We start from the raw sequence: 22228 nt of genomic DNA, 5'->3' as shown, positions 1-22228 counted from the left end.
TCCTATTACAAGATTTTATTTGCAGATGCTAAGAACAGAAGGCTAGAGCCGCCATAGTTTATTGCCACTCAACTTCATCAGGTCTGCTCACTCTATTGAAAACTGTGGCAAAAATGATATATATCAACTCTTTTATTTTATTTTTTACCACTCTGTGCAAATAAAAGCATATTGGGTAATTTAATGAAGCAGTATGTCCTTGGAGGGAGCTTTAAAGATTCTGAATGTACAACTATTTGTCTTTAATACTGGAGGTTTCTGTGTAAAACTGGCAGGAGCAAACTAAAGTCTTCACAGACCAATGTTTGCCACATACACAGTTGAATCGCACAAATGTCTATGTAGCGGTGACCTTGGAGATAGATGCATTCAGTGACTAATAGTGGCTTTTGAGGTGTGTCAGGGAGTAGTTAGGACAGTGAAAACTACAGCAGAGCTGCTGGAACTGTGGGACCATTTTGGAGATGGTATGCTAACTCAGGAAGTGCAGACTATGATGTTCAAACAAAAAATTGGGGGAGGGGTTGATTACTCAACAAATCACCCATTTCAACCCAAGGATGCATTCTGAACTCTGTGCTTGATGAGAGTACATCTTAGCTTGATTTGGTCTTCCCAGGTATAGCTGGCTTTTCATCAGAATCTGGGAAAAGGAGCAGCGATGGATCTGTGCTGCAAAGATCTAGGCACACAGGAGGAATAGCATTCCTGTGCTTATCATGAGGTATAGGCTTCAGGTTATATGGGATTCCTGGCCTGCCAGCTTCACTCTCCTTACTAGTGACCTATAAGAACAAGTATATGTTGATAACCTTGTCAGAAGGATACTCTTGATTGTGCTTAAATTTCTAAGCTTCAGTACTTTGTTAGTAGTTAATACTTTTATACCTCCCAGTTGATTAGAAAAAATACAAGAATATGGGTGGTGCCGTAGTGGTGAAATGGCATCCCAAATGGTATTGGAATCTGTAATGGTTGGTCCCTTATTTGTTTGCAGGCTTAACCCTGCCCATATACCACTTCTCTTCCTTGGGACCAGCCTCCCAGGCTGCTATTTATTGTTACTTTGAATGTCGGAGAATGCAGTTCTCTGGCCTAGTCTGGGGGAATGCCAAAGGAGCATGTAGTCCTTTAGCCTGTCAGAAATTCCAAGTTGTAGCACCTCTAGATATATGTGACCAGATAGTACTTAACTCATTGTTAGTAGGGATCTCACCAGTGACATCTACATGAAAATATTATTCCAGTAGCTTAGTAAATATAACCCTAGACAATAAGTGTCAGAAAACAAAGGAAGATATTTTTCCTCATTTCTGAGGCTGAAAGGCCTTTTCCTAACTGGAGCCACAAAATCTTTAGTGTATAAAAAAATCTTGATATGAAGTGAGAAATGGCTGATTTTTTTTTTTAAGCAGCTTAATGTCCTGTTTGCTACTAAACATTTCTGGGTGTAATAATTCTTATTTAGCAGTCAATATTTCCCCACGATAGCAACCAAGAATTTTTAGAATGTTTTGGGGCACAAAACACATTATATTTTAGACACTGAAAGATCATTTTAATGTTTGCCTCAGAATATAAGCTCCAAAAGTTTATGAGGTAATTTCAACAGTTCTCACAAACGCTTCTTTAATGTTCCGAACCCATGTCTATTCCTGCAGTATCTTTTCTGTCTCTATCTTGGCATCACTCACGCTATCTTAGTAGTTGATTTGTCTCTTTCCCACTTAAACTAGAGCTCAGTGAGGACAGGGGCTGTCTTACTTGTTGTTGCATCTCAAGTATTTTGTGTGGTACCCAGTATTTATTTGAAGAATCAAAGAAATGCTTAAGAATATTTTCTGAAGCTGGGTGTGGTGGCTCATGCCTATAATCCTAGCACTTTGGGAAGCCAAGGCTTGATCCAGGAGTTAGAGACCAACCTGGGCAACATGGTGAAACCCAACCCATTTTTAAAAAACAATTAACGGAGCATGGTGATGTGTGCATGTAGTCCCAGCTACTCAGGAGGCTAAGGAGGGAGGATCACTTGAGCCTGGGAAATGGAGGCTGCAGTGAACCGTGATTGTGCCACTGCACTCCAACCTGGGTAAATGAGCAAGATCCTGTCTCGGAAAAAAAGAATATTTTCTGAAAATCAAGCAACTTTATATAATTGACTCTAACCTTTTTATAGCACATTTTCCATTATTTTAAAACCTGGTGTATGAAGGAAAGATTGATAGCATTAGGTAGTACTCTTATTATATTACTTATAAGAATCTTTTGGGAAGCTTTGTACTTCTGTCTTAATTAGGAGAAAGTCATACAGGCAGTAAGCACATAGTATGAAAAGAGAGCAGGAATATTCAGTCTTTGCCTTTAGATATTACCTAGATGTCTTCTGACTTCCAGGGTTTTGGACCTACCTGCCTCCATATTTGAGACCTAGTTAACTCTTTTTGTATGTAATCTGGATCGTTGATAATGCTTGTCTGATCTTTTGATATCTTCCTAATCCTTCCTGCCTGACCTAATTCTGTGCACTTGATACATAATTGCCAGACCTTTTCCTACTTAATTGGCCCCTTGGCCTTGGCCCACCCTGCCTGCCATATTACTGCCATATTACAGTGATGGCTAATTTGACCTAATTGTTTATAAGATATCACTTACCAAAACCTCTGTGTTTTACTATTATCTACAAATACATTTATTCAACAACTGTGTATTTGCAGTCACATGAAAATTTAGGTTAAAACATTTTACAGGTTTATTTACTAAAAAAAAAAAAAATACACCCTTACTATAGCATATCAAATTCACTAGAAGGCCTTGAGTTTAGTTATTAGGGCTCATAGTGAATATGGAGTCTAAGACATAGTAGTACTATGACTTCTATAAGAGATACCATGGAAGCTAAAATATTAGATATCTATGCTGTACAAAATATAGGAAGGCATGTGAAGGTGTTACACATTGTTCCTCCCTAACTTTAAGGATATAAATGTACAAACAGGAGGTATATGCCAGCTGTGGTCTGACTTAGAATTGTTCTTTAATTCTCCAGTAGTAGTATTAGAAATTATAATTCTGCCTTCTAGATTACTAACCTTGTATATGTGTGCAAAAAAATGCATGTACTGTGGATATTGTTATAGGAATATATTCACACACTTACTTTAAAACATTAAAAAACTTTTTATTATGGAAAATCTCAAACGTTCATTTTAGCCATTTTTGAAAATCTTTAAATCTTTTGTACCTTCAAGTTTGTCTGGTATCAATTCCTTGTGCCTGAAGAACTTTCCTTAACATTTCTTACAGTTCAGATCTGTGGCTAATAAATTCTGTCACGTTTTTTGGTTTGAAAAGTGTTCATGTCTGAGAGATATCTTCTGTCGCATAGAATTTGGGGTTGGTAGTTTTTTTTTTTTTCGTTTTCCTTTCGGCGGTTTAAAGATGTCGTTCTGTGGTTTTCTACTTTTCATAGTTTCTAACAAGAAGACTGCTGTCATCTTTGTTTTTCTGTATGTGATGTGTCTTTTTTTACCCTTCTGGCTGCCTTCAAGAAGATCTTTGTATCTTTGGTTTTCAAGGGTTTGAGTATAATAGGTCTAGGGGGTGTGTGTTTGTGTATTATATTTATCCTGCTTGGGATTCTCTGAACTTCTTGGATCTGCGCTTTGATTTCTTTCATTATTTTTGGAAAATTTGCAGTCATTATTTTTTTCAAATAGTTCCTCTGCCTCATTCTGCCTTCTTCTTGGATTTCAATTACATATGTCACATCATTTGTTTTTTATTTTATTTATTTATTTATTTTTTGAAATGGAGTCTCGCTCTGTCGCCAGGCTGGGGTGCAATGGTGCGATCTCGGCTCACTGCAAGCTCCGCCTCCCAGTAGCTGGGACCTTAGGCACCCGCCACCACGCCCAGCTAATTTTTTGTATTTTTAGTAGGCGGGGTTTCACCGTGTTAACCAGGATGGTCTCGATCCGCTGACACTGTGATCCGCCCACCTCGGCCTCCCAGAGTGCTGGGATTATAAACCTGAGCCACGGCGCCCGGCCACATCATTTGTTGTTGTCCTGTAGTTCTTGGATGCTCTATTCTGGTTTTTAAATTTTGAGTCTGTGTGTGTGTGTTTCAGTTGGGATAATTTCTGTTAACCTGTCTTTGAGTGTACTGATTATTTTCCTTGTCTGTGTTTAGTACACTGATAAGCCTGAGAAAGGCATTCTTCACCTTTGTTACCATGTTTATTTGTTTGTTTTTAGCATCCCTGGATCCTGTCTTATAGTTTCTGTTTTTCTGCTACGGTTTGAGGACTCAGGTTTCAGACATAGATTTTCCACTTGTTTTCTTTGATTTTTGTTTTCCTAATCTATAAAATAGAAAAGTCAGGAGTATATAGTAATTAACAGAATTGTTTTAGGAATCAAATGCGGTCATAGATAATATAAATGTATGCCCTTGGGCAAGCCCCTTCCCTTCTCTGGGTCTTAATCACTCTCACTAAAGGCTTGTATTATATGATTACTTTGGTACTATTTAGTTCCTAAACTGCAAGATCCTGTGAAGGGGAGAGACCTAACATGTACTGAAAGCCTGGTATTAATCTCATGTAGAATCTGAGAAAGGGGTAAAATCACATTTAAAAAGTGCTGTTGCAAAACAGTTTACTTTTGCTAGGTCAGACAGCATTAAATCCTGTTGCCACTTGGATAAATCTGTTAAAGAATTATTAAAAATTTTCAACTCTTGGGTTTTCTGACTCACTTGAGAAACTTCATGGCTCATAACACATCTCACTTGCTTTCCCTGTGCCAATAGGATTTAAAATTATTGAGTTGGCTCCCAAATTTTTCAATGTGAGGAGAAACTAATTGAGGTTATTGCTTTTTACTAACTAGTGCAAATAAAAAATAGTCTTATTGGAATAGGCTTTGGAGTCACAGAGGGGGGTCAAAGACTGATGGTGCAGGTGTGAAACCTTAGGCTGATTATTTAACTTCTGAGCCTGAGTTTCCTCATCTGTGAAATACAGACGACACCTACATCAGCTGTTTTGAATGTAGAAGACATAATGTGTGTAAAGCTTTGCGTCTAATGTCTGATTAATAGTAATCAATAACTGATGGCATTAACAATGGCAACTAAAATGAAATATGCCACCATTAAGTCGAAATTTTAGTAAGTATAAGGGAAAAAGAGTTTACTATTCTTTATATCCTTTTTAGTGAGAAAGTTCACTTGGTAAAAGGATATTTTAATAATAGAGAGAGGGTTAACTGAAAAGTATTGATGAATAATAGTAGTAACAGAGAATTGAGTGCATGCTGGGTGACAGGTGCTCCCATTTACTCTTCAGAACATCCCTGTGAAGTAAGCCACCCCTCCTCTGCTAAGTGTTCCTTTGTCAAGTGAGGGTGATCATTTTTGTTCTTCCACTCTGCTTTAGACTCTGTCAACATCTTTTATATATAAGTCCTACCCTCGCTCCACTTCTCATTCCCAGTGAGAGAACGTGTATTTGGCACAGAAGTGGCCCACAGCAAGTTGAAGGGACTTGTTGAGATGTTGAATCTTTGTATTTTGCTGGTCAAGAATGAAATATCTCTTTATGTTATAGATGAAAATTTAGGCATTAATGAACTGAATGTTGGTCTAAGGTAAAAATACTAAGAAAATAGTTGGAGATAAAGAAACTGCTCAAACAACCTGAGGCCTTCCCCTTTCTTCCCTCCCCATACATGCTGTTTATTAAGACAAATAAATATAGCATTTCAAAGTAGCTTTTGCTTTATAAATTACCGTAGAGTAAATATAATGAGTATCAAAGATGGGTCCAAATTCTGTGTTTGGAAGCAGTTTTACTGTAATGGGTATTATTCAAGACTGAAATTATTTAATACAAAGAAACATTCTTTATTCACACTGTGAATAACTGTCTTCCAAAATACAGACCACAATACAGGCATTCTTGTATGAATAATACAGAGAATTAAGTCAAATTATTTTGCAGTTTTTTCCAGTCATAACAGTTTCAACAAAAGTGCATTCCTGATCATAGGTTTTAGAGTTGGAAGGAACCTAAGAGATCCAAACTAACTCTTTTCTGCCACCCAGAGAGATGAAGCAATTTATCTAAAGTCATGTAGCTAACTAATGACAGAGCCAGGGAGAGAACCAGTCCTTCATCTATTATGCCACAGTGCTGCATTGCTCTGGAAAAAAATACTGCCTACTCATTCTTGGTTTTTAATGCTAGTTAGAGTCTTAGGGTAAGGTTTTTTTCCATGACTAACTAGTGCTCTTTTGTTTTCTGTGTGGGTGTTTGGGAACAAGCTAACTGGTTGTGTTTTTTGTTTTGTTCTGTTCATAACAATTGTACAGTGTAAGGCAATAACAAAGCATTTGTTTGGTTAACACTTTAGGGGTTAGGAAGAAATCGTTTTAACTCAAATTCTCTGCCCTCATTGTTGATAGGCAGATATTTTAAAGTTGTGTTTTTTAATCTGGGATTTGAATTCCCTAAATTCTTATGAAAATCATGTGAATATCTGCTTACTTTTTTTTTTGTTTTTTTTTGAGATGGAGTTGCACTCTTGTTGCTCAGGCTGGAGTGCGATGGCGTGATTTTGGCTCACCACCACGTCTGCCTCCTGGGTTCAAGTGATTCTCCTGCTTCAGCCTCCTGAGTAGCTGGGATTACAGGCATGCACCACCACACCCGGTTAACTTTGTATTTTTAGTAGAGACGGGGTTTCTCCATGTTGGTCAGACTGGTCTCGAACTCCCGACCTCAGGTGATCCGCCCGCCTCGGCCTCCCAAAGTGCTGGGATTACAGGCATGAGCCACCATGCCCGGCCTATGCTTACATATTAAGAAAAGAATCTGTAGTTTTCATCAGGTTATCAAAGATACATAGTTCAATACTATGGTTTTAGAGGGAGAGAGAACTAAGCCTGTTTGCACTCTATATATACTAATTGTACTAGAGGGCTCCCTTATCTCCAGCCCCCTCCTGCTGGTGCCGTTTCCTCCTGACAAGCCTTTTCCGAATAGCTTCCTGGATATTGTCATGGAAGCCACTGGAGGCCTCAACCTTCTCAGAGGAACCTTTCCCATAGGTTTCCCAAGGATACCTTCTTTCTCCCTTCGCTGCTTACTTTTTCCAGGAGAGGGTGTGAGACTCAGGGATTTTTGTTCATTAGAAAGCTCAGGGGGCTTATTTCAGTTAGATTTCCATTAAAAGGGATTTGTGAGCTGACCCGAAATCCTAAGACTATTGAAATAAGAAAAAAAAAAAATGCAATTGGAATTCCAGTCAATACTTAAGTTAACTTTTAGAATGCTGCTAGTTCTGTAGTTCAGGATTCTTTGTGTTTGATCTAGAAACTAACATTTTCTAGGAACAAAATGAAAATACATGGATTATTTAGGAGTTGCACAGATCTGTCTATAAAAACTGATTTTTTTCTTCCTGAATTTTATTTGATTTAGAAAAATCTACCCCTGAATAGGAATCTTTTTTTTTTTTTTTTTTTTTTTTTGAGCTGGAGTTTTGCTCTTGTTGCCCAGGCTGGAGTGCAGTGGCACAATCTTGGCTCACTGCAACCTCTGCCTCTTGAGTTCAAGTGGTTCTCCTGCCTCAGCCTACCGAGTAGCTGGACTTACAGGCGCCCACCACCACGCCCGGCTAATGTGAGATGGGGGTTTCACCATGTTGGCCAGGCTGGTCTCGAACTCCTGACCTCAGGTGATCTGCCCGCCTCGGCCTCCCAAAGTGCTGGGATTACAGATGTGAGCCACCGGGCCCAGCCTGAATAGGAATCTATTTTGATGGGCATCTTTCCTAGAAGAGAACATATATATAAACAGCACATTCTAACTTTTTTTTTTTTTTTTAAGTTTAGCGTCTGGACACACAAAGAAAAAGCTAGTATTAAGACTGAAGTTGGGCCGGGCGCGGTGGCTCAAGCCTGTAATCCCAGCACTTTGGGAGGCCGAGACGGGTGGATCACGAGGTCAGGAGATCGAGACCATCCTGGCTAACACGGTGAAACCCCGTCTCTACTAAGAAATACAAAAAACTAGCCGGGCGAGGTGGCGGGCGCCTGTAGTCCCAGCTACTTGGGAGGCTGAGGCCGGAGAATGGCGTGAACCCGGGAGGCGGAGCTTGCAGTGAGCTGAGATCCGGCCACTGCACTCCAGCCTGGGCTACAGAGTGAGACTCCGTCTCAAAAAAAAAAAAAAAAAAAACTGAAGTTGGAAGAGTGTATTCATTTATTCATTCATTTTTAAAAAGCCCTCACTGAGTACATATTATGAACCCTCAGGCATCATGTTACATGCTGAGAAATAAGCCTGGTCTCTTCCCTTATGAAACTCATAGTCTGCTGGGACACAGCATAACAAATAAGAATGACAATTTAGCCCACTAAAAACTCTAATATAGGTACCAAAAAAGCAATGAACTCAGGACCGGCCCTGGCCAGGAAGAGGGGTGGGAGTAGGGCCAGTGGAGTTATTGCTGTGGGGGTTAGCATAAACGTCACAGAAAAGATGACAAATATTTGAGTTGTGTCTTAAAGGTTCAATAGAAACTTGTTTGGCAAAGAAGGGCTTTAGCTATAGCTGGTGTATTTGTACCCTTCTAACTTTAACTAAACTTAACATTTAACACTCTCTTATTTTGTGTTTCCAATTAGAGCTCCAAACGAGAATGGAAGCCACTGGAGGACCGTAGCTGCACAGACATACCATGGCTACTGCTCTTCATCCTCTTCTGCATTGGGATGGTAAGGAAACTCTCACAGATGGTCCGAACCTGGACTCATGATCCAAGGGAATGATGAGGAATTGGTTTAATGAGGGCAGTTGTTGTGGAATATACAAGTCCTTATACAGTTCAGTGGTATTTTGTGTCACCCTTGATTTGTTTTTCTATATGAAAACTGAGCTCAAATTAAGGAGCAGCTGGGACTCGTATGCCATTCAATAGACCATTTCAGAAAACAAATCATTTGACGTAAGTCTCTGAATGGTGATCTTGATGGGGTGGTGAGCAAAACAGTGACCATGAGTCACAAGCCCCACGTATTCACCCAACCCAGTCACACCAACTTGTTGGTTATCTTTAGGGCAGTCAGTTCCTCTCAGAGACTTCGTGTTCCATAGTTCTTCCTAGATGGGAGGCTGGTTGCTCACTCTCCTTCTTCCTTCTGCCCGTCCTAGGCCCCTGCTGCCTTCTGTGTCTACTGTAATGAGTGGCATCTTTTGATTGGAGATCAAGGGACCTGGTGGTTTTCCAATGGCCCCTGCTGCCTGCTGGGTCTACTGTAATGAGTAGTATCTTTTGATTAGAGATCAAGGGACCTGGTGATTTTCCAATGGGTATAGAGAATGGAGGAGCAGAGTTGCTGTTACAAGGTATTCGGGGTGTGCACATTCAGTTGCATACTCACTCTGCCCTACAGGAGTTTCTGACACAGACTTCCGTGGCATTAGAGTTCCTGCCAGTGTGCTGGGCTGAAAAAAAGATAGAAAACTGCTATTTTTAAAGCGGACTGATATTTAGAAATAGAAAGGACTTGGAAATCCTCATCTGGTCCATCGCCCTTATTTTACAGATTAAAAACATCAAACTCAGAGATGGAAATGACTATCCCAAGGCCACACTGCTAGTTCATGACAGAGCTGGGAACAGAGCCCAGGTCTGTTCACTTCCATGTCAATGCTGTTTTCTAATACCCCATTTCCTCTTCCTCAAGGGGGCTCTGCAGACACATTATTGCTCTCTCTTTCTTAGTCTTCTACAACTCAAAATGCAATTACACTACCTCAGGCAGCCTTGCTCTTACTCATGTGTATTTTTAACCCCCTTCTTACTATACCTTTTATAGAGTTTCTTTAGGAAAATCTTGCTGTTTGTCTCCTCTAACTGCCCACCAGGCCAGCGCCATTTGTGAATCACAGAACAACTGTAATCTTGGCTAATAGGCACAATTGTAGGTACCAGTTCTGCCTCTGAGCAAAGGAAAAGAAAGCAATACATTTTAATGAGATATGATAAATCCAGTAAAATAAGGAGTATTTATTTTAAAGATAAAAGCATAGTTTCACCAAATTTAGGATATTTAGGAAAGGTCAAAATACCTGTCTCCTAACTTAATGACTTATAAGATATTGCTCAAAAGTTTACTTAGTTTAATGGAATGGCAGCTGAAATATAACATGCATGAATGTTTATGCAGCGTGTGGAGAAAAAAAAATTTTTTTTTTTGAGACGGAGTTTCGCTCTTGTTGCCCAGGCTGGAGTGCATGGTGTAATCTCGGCTTACTGCAACCTCCACCTCCCAGGTTCAAGTGATTCTCCTGACTCAGCCTCCCAGGTAGCTGGGATTACAGGCATGTACCACCACACCCAGCTAATTTTGAATTTTTAGATGGGGTTTCACTATGTTGGCCAGGCTGATCTCAAACTCCTGACCTCAGGTGATCCACCCATCTCGGCCGCCCAAAGTGCCGGGATTACAGGCGTGAGCCACTGCATGCTGCCGTAGAAAGATTCTTTGATAACAGAATTAGTCCACAGCCTTTCCCTGCTCCCTGAATGTAACCCTGAGACAAATAGCAGCTGACCTTTCAAAATTGTTTACAAAAACATATACCATGCCACCCGAGGTGCTTTGGATTTTCTGTGCTAAAATAGGTCAGGAAAGTGCAATCATTAATGTTAATAGGCTGATTTGGGAGTGACTTGAGACTAAGGAGTTATTTGTTTAATGAAATATTTTAATGCAATGGTAATTAATATAGTGTTGATTTCAGTATGATGGTAATTAAGACCCACTGTGTGTACTTTTAAATGTTGGCATAGCATTATTAGCATTATTTGTTTTCTAATGATTCTTTTAATGGATTACCTTCATGGAATTGAGCTAACATCATATTTTGCCATGTAGAAATAAGAAATCTTAAAAGTTCTGGCCGGGCTCAGTGGCTCACGCCTGTAATCCCAGCACTTTGGGAGGCCGAGACAGATGGATCACGAGGTCAGGAGATCGAGACCATCCTGGCTAATACGGTGAAACCCTGTCTCTACTAAAAATACAAAAAAATTAGCCAAGCGTGGTGGCGGGCGCCTGTAGTCCCAGCTACTCAGGAGGCTGAGGCAGGAGAATGGCGTGAACCCGGGAGGCGGAGCTTGCAGTGAGCTGAGATCGCACCACAGCACTCCAGCCTGGGTGACAAAGCGAGACTCCGTCTCAGAAAAAAAAAAAAAGAAAGAAATCTCAAAGTTCTATTCACTGGCACAACAGAGATTCAGCATTCTTTGCCTTCTGAGTATTTGTTTTAAATGATTTTTAGAAGATTTCTCCCTCTTTGGATTTCATTCTGTAGTACTTTTAAAATAAACATTTAACAAAATGTTTTGTTTTAGATTTGTTGTTCTAAAACAAATCTAAAACAATTTTAGATTTGTTGGGCATTAATCTATGCTCAACACTTTAGTACGTGTGTGTGTGTGTGTGTGTGTGTGTATATATATATACACACACACACAAAATATGTATCTTTTAAATTTTTTTAAATGACTATGAAATAGGTTTTATCCCCTGCTTATAGACAAACTATAGCAAGGTTAAATATTAGCTTATCTAAGAATATACTGCTGGAAATAAGTGGCAAAGATAGAATAGGAACTGGAACTTTCTGGCTATGTTCTTTTAATCGAGTGGCCCAGCTGCCTGCTTCTCTTACAGATTGTTTCTTCTTAGTAATCTTGCAGCCTGGTACTCAAACCATACCTTTATTCTCTATCTTTATTTGCAGCTTTTTGCTCGTTTTTTGATACCTATGGTCTGGTTCTTAAATATTCTAAGATCTTGTTATCTTTCACTCATCTCTACCATTAAATCTTTATACATGTTCATCTCTTCATCAATATTTGTACTTCTCTTTTATTTCTTCCCTTAGTTTCAAGGTTTTTCTAATGCTTGAGTTGTCTAGAACTTAGAGTGTTTTTCAAAGCAAATTACTCTCAGCCTTCTTAAGTGCTATCTTCTACATTTGAACTTTCATCACTATTTTGGGATTACTGGGCATATACTTACTCTGCTCCAAAAAATTACTTGTAACATTGCACTGCTAAATTTGTGTATTTCATTAAGGGAGTAAACGAGTGGTTTTTAGCCCTAGCTGTAAATTGGAATTAGCTGGGATCTCTTCTTTTTTTCTTTTCTTTTGTTTTTTCTTTTTGAGACAGAGTCTTGCTCTGTCATTCAGGCTAGAGTGCAGGGTGCGATCTTGGCTCACTGCAACCTCTGCCTCCCAGGTTCAAGTGATTCTCCTGCCTCAGCCTCCTGAGTAGCTGAGATTACAGGCACCCAGCACCACTCTTGGCTACTTTTTGCATTTTCAGTAGAGAAGGGATTTTATCATGTTGGCCAGGTGGTCTCGAACTCCTGACCTCAAGTGATCTGCATGCCTCGGCCTCCCAAAGTGCTGGGATTACAGGTGTGAGCCACCGTGCCTAGCCTAGAATTAGCTGGGATCTTTTCTAAAAAAAAAAAAAATTCCTCAGCCCTACCTCAATGGTTCTCATATAATCTCTGCAAACCTGATGTTCAGCCAAAGTTGAGACCCATTATTATAGGTACAGATCAACCACTGAAAAGATCAACCACTGAAATGTATTGAGCAAGAAGTGTTAAGAGTGGGTTTAGAAAGCTGGTCCTGGCAGCTAATGTTAAAGATGGCTTGGAAGGTGGAAAGAGGTTTCAGGTAGATCACTTTGGGGGCTGATGTAATGGTCCAGATAAGAGGTGAAAAACCTGAAATAAAGAAGTGCTAAAAGAGAAGAAGAGAGAGATTGAAGAATTTGGATCCATAACATTTATCAATGGTGTTATCAGTGTTGCAGACAAGTGAGAGATAGATCAAGGATGACTAAGAGGTTCTTGTGTTGGGGGTTCAGGATAGGTTTCTCAGCTCAAATCCCACCCCAGCTACTGGTAGGTTCCCAACCACGGTTTCTGTACACATCATGAAACAAGAGTGGGATGGATAAATAAAGCACCACTTTATTAGTAAATACCTGATTATGCCCAGTAAGTTACTCCCTGGTAAAAGTAACCTGTGGAATGAAGCTTGGGCCCAAAAGGCTGAAGTTTCTTCCTATCTAGGATGGTCTGACTTCATTCTGTCTCAAGGAGAGGTGTTTGTCAGAAAAGGAGAAGAAAAGAGAATGGAGATCTACCTGGACGAAATCTGCCCAGATCAGCTTACCACACAAAGGCAAGAACGGAGGCAGCTGGATGGCCCTAACAAGAGTGCTTACCATGGAAAATAGAAGATACAGAGATCCCCTACAACTTACTTACCCTAGTAGTTATTGCTGTTTACTGTGAGCTAGACACTGTTCTTAGCACTTGACACATAGAAACTCATTTAATTCCTACACCTGCTCAAGGAAGTATACACTGTTGTTATCACATTCCCATTTTACAGAGAAGGAAACAGAGGCATAGAGATAAGCTTAGTAACTGTCTTAAGATTACATAGTGGCAGCACTGAACCCAGAAGAGAAGAGGGAGAAGCAGAGGCCTCAAGAGGTAGACCCCACTCTGTTGCCTGGAATTGAGGACAACAGAAAAAGCTGTTTAGAACATGGACCTGTAGGACACAGTAACCTCGCTTGCCAGTGAAACATGGTCTCATCAATATCTCAGGCTCTGACCAAATCGCTTGCCATTACCTCTTCCTCTAGTGTGGTTTCAGGAAGCTAGGGTGAGGGGCAGAAGCACGGAGAGAGGAGATTGCAGTCTTCCACTTCGTATCTTGTGTGTGCCATCTAGAAGTGGTGCCACCAATGGAGACAGAGCATATGGAGGAAAGGGAAGTGTGGAATGAGAAAATGAGTTGTGGACATGTAGAATTTGTGAGTAAGGAGAAGCAGTTGGAAATGCAGAGTTGGAATCTTGGAGAATGATCTGGACTAGAGTTGGATTTAGGGGACATCATCTCATAGTTTGTCCCTTCAGACTGCTTTCATGGAAGGACCTTTTCTATTTTATAGCATTGGTTTACTTCCCAGGGCATGATGTTTCTACCTCATTAACTATTGCTGAGCATGCAGAACAGAGTGAGAGATTCACTGCACTATTTAGTCACCTGTTTGGTGGGCTGTTCTTTGCTGGGATCACAGATATAAGAAGAACAATATGCCAAAAAATTACCATAAGGTTACCTGATCCAAATGACTTTCTATTAAGTCTGTTTCCTTTCTTTATTTTAATTTGTGGTAATTACCTATTAATGTACCTAACATAATATTTACCATTTTAACCATTTTGAAGTATGTAGTTCAGTTAAATTCGTTTGTTTTTAATCTGGTTTTGCTTTATTTGTTCTTAGACACTGTAGTAAACCAAACAGGTGTGAACCTCTCCCTGCAAGTATATTCTTAAAAATTGCACTTTGTATCTGCTTTCCCTTAGAAACATAATAGTTTGGAAGAGGAAGGGCTTTAGAGATTCATCTAATTCTATCCTTGTGATAATAAGGAAACTGAGGCTCAGGGAATAAAAAGTTACTTGCTCATGATGGTAAGGAGTATTCATGGCAAAGTGAGGGTCAGTTTTCAGTCTTTCTTGTCTGTGTTCTTTTCATTGTTTTAGCTGCCCATGAAATTGAGCCTATGATTTCGCTCCATCATGCCCATTATTTTCTTCTCTTTTGAGAACATTTCAGTTCTTTTAGGATAAACCTTGCATTTGTATATGCAGAATAAATGCTTATTGAGTGGTTATTTCCTAGACTTTCTATCATTTTGTTTTTTTCAGAGTCAAGGTCTTATTCTGTTGCCCAGGCTGGAGTGCAGTAGTGCAATCATGGCTCACTGCAGCCTTGAACTCCTGGGTTCAAGCAATCCTCCTGCCTCAGCCTCCTGAGTAGCTGGTACTACAGGCGTGTGCCACCGTGCCTGGCTAATATTTTTATTTTTGTAGAGACAGGGTCTCACTTTGTTGCCCAAGCTGGCCTCAAACTCCTGGCCTCAAGTAATTCTCCTACCTCAGCCTCCCAAAGTGCTGGGATTACAGGCATGAACCACTGCTCCTGGCCTCATTCTGTTTTTTTTTTTTCCTTCTTCTTTCCTCATTCTTAGAGAGACGCATCCTATTGCATGTTTTAAAAAGTTTGGGAATCTGACAGATTGACACAAGTTTATAATTAATTTTGTTTAATTTGTTTATATAAATATTCACTCCGCATCAGGCCTTTTCTAGGGTAGGATACTAATCCTGCCCTGTTTGCTGGGTCCTCATAGCCCTCTGTATCTTAAGGTTCCCAAAAGAGGAGAAACAGAAGCCAATTGTTCCAAGATTTTACAAATCAGTTATTATAAGATTGAGCCCAAGCACTGATGAGATATGGGCTTTATAGAGGTGAAGTGGTATCTGAGAAAAAGAGAGTCAGTATATGTTTTCATTAATTCCAGGGGAGAGGGCTGTAAGCAGAACTCCTTTTTTTCCCTATCTTTTTATTTTGAAACATTTTGCCATATTCATACACCATCTCCCACCCACTCTATACATGTTTTTGTTGACCATTTTTTTCAAAACTAAATTTAGTCCTTCTGCTTTGTTCAGTTACTTAGAGGCTCTAGGTATACAATTCAAACATGCTTGTGAAATGAAAGTGTGTCTTTTTTTTTTTTTTTTACTAATAGCAAATAAAACTAAGCATAAGCCCTTACTTAGGTACAACTAGACCTTGTGATATGAAGGGAATATGAGCACAGTTCATTAATGAGCAAATTGTCTTTCTCCCACTTAGGCAGTCGGTACTTATGAGTTGCCAGGTCATGCCTCTGACCCACCATCCCTGTGTGCCTTCATCTGATTTGAGTCACCTCCTATTTGTGAATAAATTTGTCTGTTCCTCTTCTCTCTCTTAAAATAGCAGTGCTGAAAGCACTTCCATAGCTCACTCATTTGAACATTTTAGCCATGATTTTCTTCCTTGCTAATAGTCTTACTTTTTCTCTAAGATTGCTTCCTACTCCACGCTTATGAAAGCCTTCCTTATCCCCTTATCATTTGCTTCATTAATGTGATTTTTCCTTCTTTGAATGCCTTTCCCCTCTCTCTCTGCTGAACCATTAAATTATTGAGTGTATTCTGTAAAGTTTCTCTCACCCCACTTTAATTTCATGTACCACATTGTTTCCTTTCTGAAATTATATTGCTTCCCACATTTGGATTTTAGAATTTTTCTTTTTAAAGATACTGTATTTTTAATTGTATTTGGCCTAGTTCCCCATTGTCAGTGGTTGTACCATATGAGAAGTCCCTAGGATAATAGTCATGGTTTCTTCCCATCTTATTAGCTTATTATTCTCCTTGCCCACCCCCCACCCCTGGCAGCTTTCCACCCTCTCTAATACTTCTGGAAGCTACTAAGAAGTTTAAGTGGCCTATGTGAAAATATGTCAGTGTCCCATTTTAGCATATATATGTAACATTTACAATTTATACCCCTGCCTACATCCGAGAGGGATGTGAGGTGGCTTATGATGATAAAGAAAAAAACCCACATGTCCAACAGTACTGTTAAAAATAGTCAGAAAAGGAAATCAGAAGCCACTTAAAGGAATCTGTAACACAATGTACTTACCAAACATAAGAAGAAAATTCCTATAAAAAGTAAAAGAAGAACGTAACCTTTTAATTATGTAACAACTTTGCTATTCTAGATTAGTAGTGAAAGAAGATTGTAATTGTGGTCTGAAAATATTTTTGTACAGTAACAAAATTACTGACATTCTCGCTGTTCCCCCTAGAAATTTTTGTTCTAAAACAGAACCGAAGGGGTTTTTGTTAGTGTCCAGTTACTGTTGTTAACTTCTTTGGTCTGACTTTCCCATTCAAATTCACCGCTAACAGCTACCATTTATTGATTACCTGCCATGTACCAGACAGTCAGCTAGGGATTGGATATGTGTTATTTCATTCAGTTCTCCTCATTAGGCTGTGAAATAGATGGTATTACTCTGTGTTAGAGAGGAGGGAACAGAGTCTAAGTATGTAATTAGATAAAAATTACACAGATAGTAATTGGTAGAGTGAGGGTTTGAATCCAGGTCTTACTGAATACAAAGTCCATTCCCTTACTGTTAATCTGAGTCTTCTTGTTAAAATATGTGTTGGAGGCTTCACGTGGTGGCTCACGCATGTAATCCCAGCACTTTGGGAGGCTGAGGCAGATGGATCATTTGAGGTTAGGAGTTCGAGACCAGCCTGGCCAATATGGTGAAACCCTGTCTCTACTAAAGATACAAAAAAATTAGCTGCGTGTGGTGGTGCATGCCTGTAGTCCCAGCTACTCAGGAGGCTGACACAGGAGAATCGCTTGAACCCGGGAGGCAGAGGTTGCAGTGAGCCAAGATCGCGCCACTGTATTCCAGCCTGGGCAACACAGCTAGACTCTGTCTTAAAAAAGGTATTGGAAAGGTTAGCTATTAAACCTCCTAATACTTACCTCCTTTTCCAGTTTTTACTCAGCACAGGGCTTTCTAATTTGGAGTTCAAAGATATGCTTAAAATGGTATGCTGATTCACACATGTAAATATGCAAATATGTATGCAAAGGATTAAATATTTTTTTTCCATGTCTTAGTATTGGGTTGAAGTTCTGAGGTGGGATTGATTGCCCTACAATGTCCTTGGAGGAGTCAGGAGAGGGGGAGAGGGGCAACAGGGTGAGTGTGAATGAGTAAGTACTGACCAGCTGTGTCTAACCCCACCGCTAGCATTTTGTGCTGCTTGGAGGCAGAAGGAGACTAACATGTATTAAGACATGCACTTTACATGTAACGTGTATTATCTCATGTAATTCTCACAACAGCCTTTGTGGTTTTAACCTTAACTTATAGATGGCAAACTGAGGCACAGAATTAAGTAAGTTTGTCCAAGGTCACCCAAGAAGAAAATGGAGTCATCAGTATTCCATTGATCAACGCAGGCTTTTCTGACCCCGAAGCCCACCATCTTTCCCTTGTAGCAAATTCTCACTTATAATAATAGTACCTAACAACTATAATAGCTAAGACTTTATTAAGCTCTTACTATATGCCAGGCAGATTTTTTTTTTACCATTTTACTGGATTACATCATTTAATCCTTACAACAGCCCAGTGAGCTATATACACTCATTATCTCAATTTTACAGATAAGTAAATTGAGACAGAAAGTTGAAGCTAGTGAGTAGCAAATCAGGGATAGTCTCCACTCTCAGTCTATTTTTTTACAAAGTATAGCTTCAAGAAGTTTCTACTGACTGTAGCTATGGTCTCTACTCTTTCCTTGTAGCTCCCTTACCTGCACAATGAAAGTGCAGGGCTTGTTTAGAAAACAGTTTGTTTGCCTTTTTAGGTAAGTATATTTAAAGGGGAAATACTTTTCTCTGAGGAATTGCATATGAGTATAGTATTTTCCACTCTAGGCCTTAGATCTAGCAAGGCTATTTAGATAAGTACTACTCATGATACTTGGCTGTGATTAATTAAATAATGGTAGTCTCTGCCTTCATAGCCAGTTTACTAAAGATAATAAAAATGTAACCTTTTAATGACCAGGTTGCAAGAATAGTTCTTAGCCTCAGTCTTTACCCCCAGATACAATCAGTTTATCAGTAGTGATTCACTTTACTTCCTGTTCTTCTGGCTAGTCGCTTGCTGTCAAGCATAGGCTTTTATTGCTTTGTTTTGGTCAGTGCATGCTTGACTTAGCAAGCATGATGTGCTTCTGAAGTATCTACCATTTGCCTTTAGTACTGTGATGAAGCATATTCCCATGAAATGAAGTGACCTTTGCAGTATACAAAGCCAGTGCATTACTGTCCTCCAGTCTTCAATATTAAGAGCATGGCAGTGCTTCACGATGTAATTCTTTGACTTGTATACAGCTTTATTGCAGGAAGGAAACAGAAGTATTGCTTGCACTGAAGTGATAATGATTCAAAACCCGCGTTCCTATTGTTCTTTGAATTTTTTTCTTTCATCCTTTGCTGATGTTCACTTAAAGGAACCCCTTTACAACCAAATGAAACTAAAGAATGAGGGAAGCTGGGTTTGATTCTGTGCTCTGATCTTTACTAGCTTTGATGGCCTCGGATAACTTGTTTAACATCTCTAGGCCTCAGTTCATAATCTTCATCATGAGATTAGAGATAACGTACTACAAGCACCTATTAAGAGTTTACAGACTGGCACAGAGCAGGTGTTCTGTATAGGGAAGCTGATATTATTACTATTATTATTATTAATAAAATTCAAAGATGATCTTGTGATGTAAAGGTTAGGATTTGTTTTGTTATGGTAGTAAATAGTGTTTCCCTATGGACTTCTTTGTATTGCTTATGTGCAATCCAAGGAAAACAATAGAATAGTGTTTGCAGTAAGGAAAGATAGCTCTTTGTTCCCTTCAGCAGACAAAAGAAGCTCATTATCGTATCAACTAGTGACTGTTGGCTATTGAAATGGTTTATTTGTATGTTTTTTTCTGTTTCTTTCCTAGGGATTTATTTGTGGCTTTTCAATAGCAACAGGTGCAGCAGCAAGACTAGTGTCAGGATACGACAGCTATGGAAATATCTGTGGGCAGAAAAATACAAAGTTGGAAGCAATACCAAACAGTGGCATGGACCACACCCAGCGGAAGTGAGTAGACTGTTGCTGAATGATGAACACATGGAAACTTTGAAAGAGGCACAGAGAAAATCCTGCTATTCTTACTGTTTTAAAGATAATATCTTACCAAATATTATTTTTATGTGACTTCTGTTGGTGTGTTTGATTTTTTTTCACTGAACCCTTGAATCATTCTTGTTTTTGGTCTACAAATATATTCTTCAGGAAACAGAATTAGTTACCATGTTAAAATGGGCTACCTTTATCCATGTTAGTGGGTAAAGGCTTGATTTGAAAAGGTTATTCTTTTACTCTTTTTTTTTTTCCATTAGCCTTTAAGCTGTGCACTAGTTTTAACCCTGTAACATTTTTTTCCTCTAAGATTATACTTAATGGGAGAGAGAGGGATGATAATGGATTTTGAAATATTAACATTATAAAAAATATTTTATGTGGTATCATTTATAAGTATACATCAGATTCCTATTTTATAAAATATACATTTTGTCAGACTTTAAAATTTGCTTTGGCTTCTCAATATTCATCTTTTAGATTTCATGAGATTCCTGACTTAATTGACTTTTTCTTCAAAAGAGCTGTCATTTTGTTTTTAATACCTGTGGGGAAAATAGATTTCATCTAGCATATTTTATGTATGATGCTAATATATTTGTGTAAACTATATATTTGTGCCCCATGAAGCCTTATTAGGCATTTGTTCTTCAGAATTAGCAACACTAATTTTAAAGTAGTAGGCTAACTAATCCAGTTAATGCACTTTATAGGAAAAGGCTAAGCAGGTAACATTTTAAGGTTGTAGGTCTATTATAAAGCATTTTCCAGGAACGTAATATGTAATAACTGTATTTATTATATAAATCTGTTGGTTAAATCTGGGCCCCTAGTGGGAAGTATAAGATTAATTTGATAATGTTACAAACCTGAAGAAATCCAAATAGTTAATTTCTCAGTGTTATTCCTCCCATTAATGAAGATAAGATAATGCATTTTAAATAAACAAAATTGTAAATGACAACAATGAGTATCTTTATAGCATCCCAAAGTCAACTAGCATGTGATACCACCCTGTGAGGTAGGTGTAACGGAGGCTTGGAAGACTGAAGTAATTTTCCCAAAGTCACATGGCTGGTGGGCGGTAGAATATCCAGCTCAGAAGATGAGTTTTTCTCTTGATATGCACCTGCATCCATTGAGAGAAGTGAAAATTGGACTCTTAGCAATTGGAAGAATTATTACATTTTTTCTTCTTTATGATTGCTTCATGAAATTAACGCAAATTTTAGACTGTATGTTATTTCTTGTAGCAAGACTATGCATATTTTTTTAATTTTTATTTTGAAATAACTTTAGACTCATAGAAGTTACAAATATAGTACAGAGTTCCACAGTACTATTTTTTTGTAGATAGCATCTACTCTGTAAAATATTATTTAACTCTTTAATGCTGCTGACATGTATCAAATATAAAATATTACAATTTAGATAAAGGAGATAAGAGGAAAAGGGAACTACTCCCTCAGGTCTTCTACTTACATGGGATTGGAATCATTTTTAATGGCTCCTTTCATAACTTGCCAGGACTCCAAGCCTGTTCTCACCATAAAGTTTGTGTAAATGCCACTCTTCGTATTTTTTTTTTTTTTTTTTTTTTTTTTTTTTTTTTTTGAGACGGAGTCTCACTCTGCCGCCCAGGCTGGAGTGCAGTGGCCAGATCTCAGCTCACTGCAAGCTCCGCCTCCCGGGTTCATGCCATTCTCCTGCCTCAGCCTCCCGAGTAGCTGGGACTACAGGCGCCCGCCACCTCGCCCGGCTAGTTTTTTGTATTTTTTAGTAGAGACGGGGTTTCACTGTGTCAGCCAGGATGGTCTCGATCTCCTGACCTTGTGATCCGCCCGTCTCGGCCTCCCAAAGTGCTGGGATTACAGGCTTGAGCCACCGCGCCCGGCCCACTCTTCGTATTTAACATTGTGGTGATTCATCTGTTCAGTGGAGCAGATTGCAAATACTTGGATTATTTTATGTACCTTTCGGCCTCTTCCAAGAGAGGCTACTTATTATTCTGAAAATGTGATCACTGTTCCCTGAATGCTTAGCATAGTCAAGAGCCATTCATATAGAGGGAAAATAGTTTCCCAAGTGTAGCTGTTCCTTAATTCATGTACACATGTTTAAAATTTATTTTTGATTTCTACTTCATCTTCTCTTACTGTATGACCTTTTTAGTGCTAACCTACTTAAGTATTTCTGTCTATAGATGTTTTTGTAAAAAAAGAACAGACTTTTTTTTACCTTTCTCAGATAAGTCTATAATATTTCGATCTGAAAAGAGACAGAAAAGCAGCAGTCTTTGTGTTTGTCACCTTTATTCCATCCTCTTCTTTCTCCTGAAAATGTATTGGTTTCCTTCCTTTATACTTATTTCCTCGTACTTCTTTGCTTCCTTACGAACTGTAGGCCCTTCTGTAGCTGTATAGTATTTTTATACCTGTTTTGTCTGCTAGTACTTCAGCCTAACCCTGATCACT

At 39.0% G+C, this 22228-nt stretch overlaps 1 protein-coding gene across 12 annotated transcripts in view; it reads left to right on the top strand.

The window, feature by feature from the left end:
• Positions 1 to 22228, top strand: part of SLC44A1 (solute carrier family 44 member 1) — a 198229-nt gene that overhangs the window by 48654 nt on the left and 127347 nt on the right. For 6 of the 12 annotated variants that reach the window (XR_012424491.1, XR_012424489.1, XM_074016949.1 and 3 more), the window contains exons 2-3: positions 8698 to 8787; positions 19570 to 19712. Coding sequence is in view for 2 of the 12 variants with exons in the window: in XM_045373560.2 (XP_045229495.1) it covers positions 8698 to 8787; positions 19570 to 19712 (233 nt within the window). In the remaining 10 variants the exon portion in view is untranslated. The remainder of the gene's footprint in view (positions 1 to 8697; positions 8788 to 19569; positions 19713 to 22228) is intronic. The other 6 variants (XR_012424492.1, XR_012424490.1, XM_074016950.1 and 3 more) reach the window with 1 other exon arrangement.

This window comes from Macaca fascicularis, chromosome 15 (genome assembly GCF_037993035.2).
Source record: "Macaca fascicularis isolate 582-1 chromosome 15, T2T-MFA8v1.1".
In the NCBI taxonomy this organism is placed as follows: Eukaryota; Metazoa; Chordata; class Mammalia; order Primates; family Cercopithecidae; genus Macaca; species Macaca fascicularis.
This window is presented reverse-complemented; position numbering and strand designations above follow the sequence as displayed.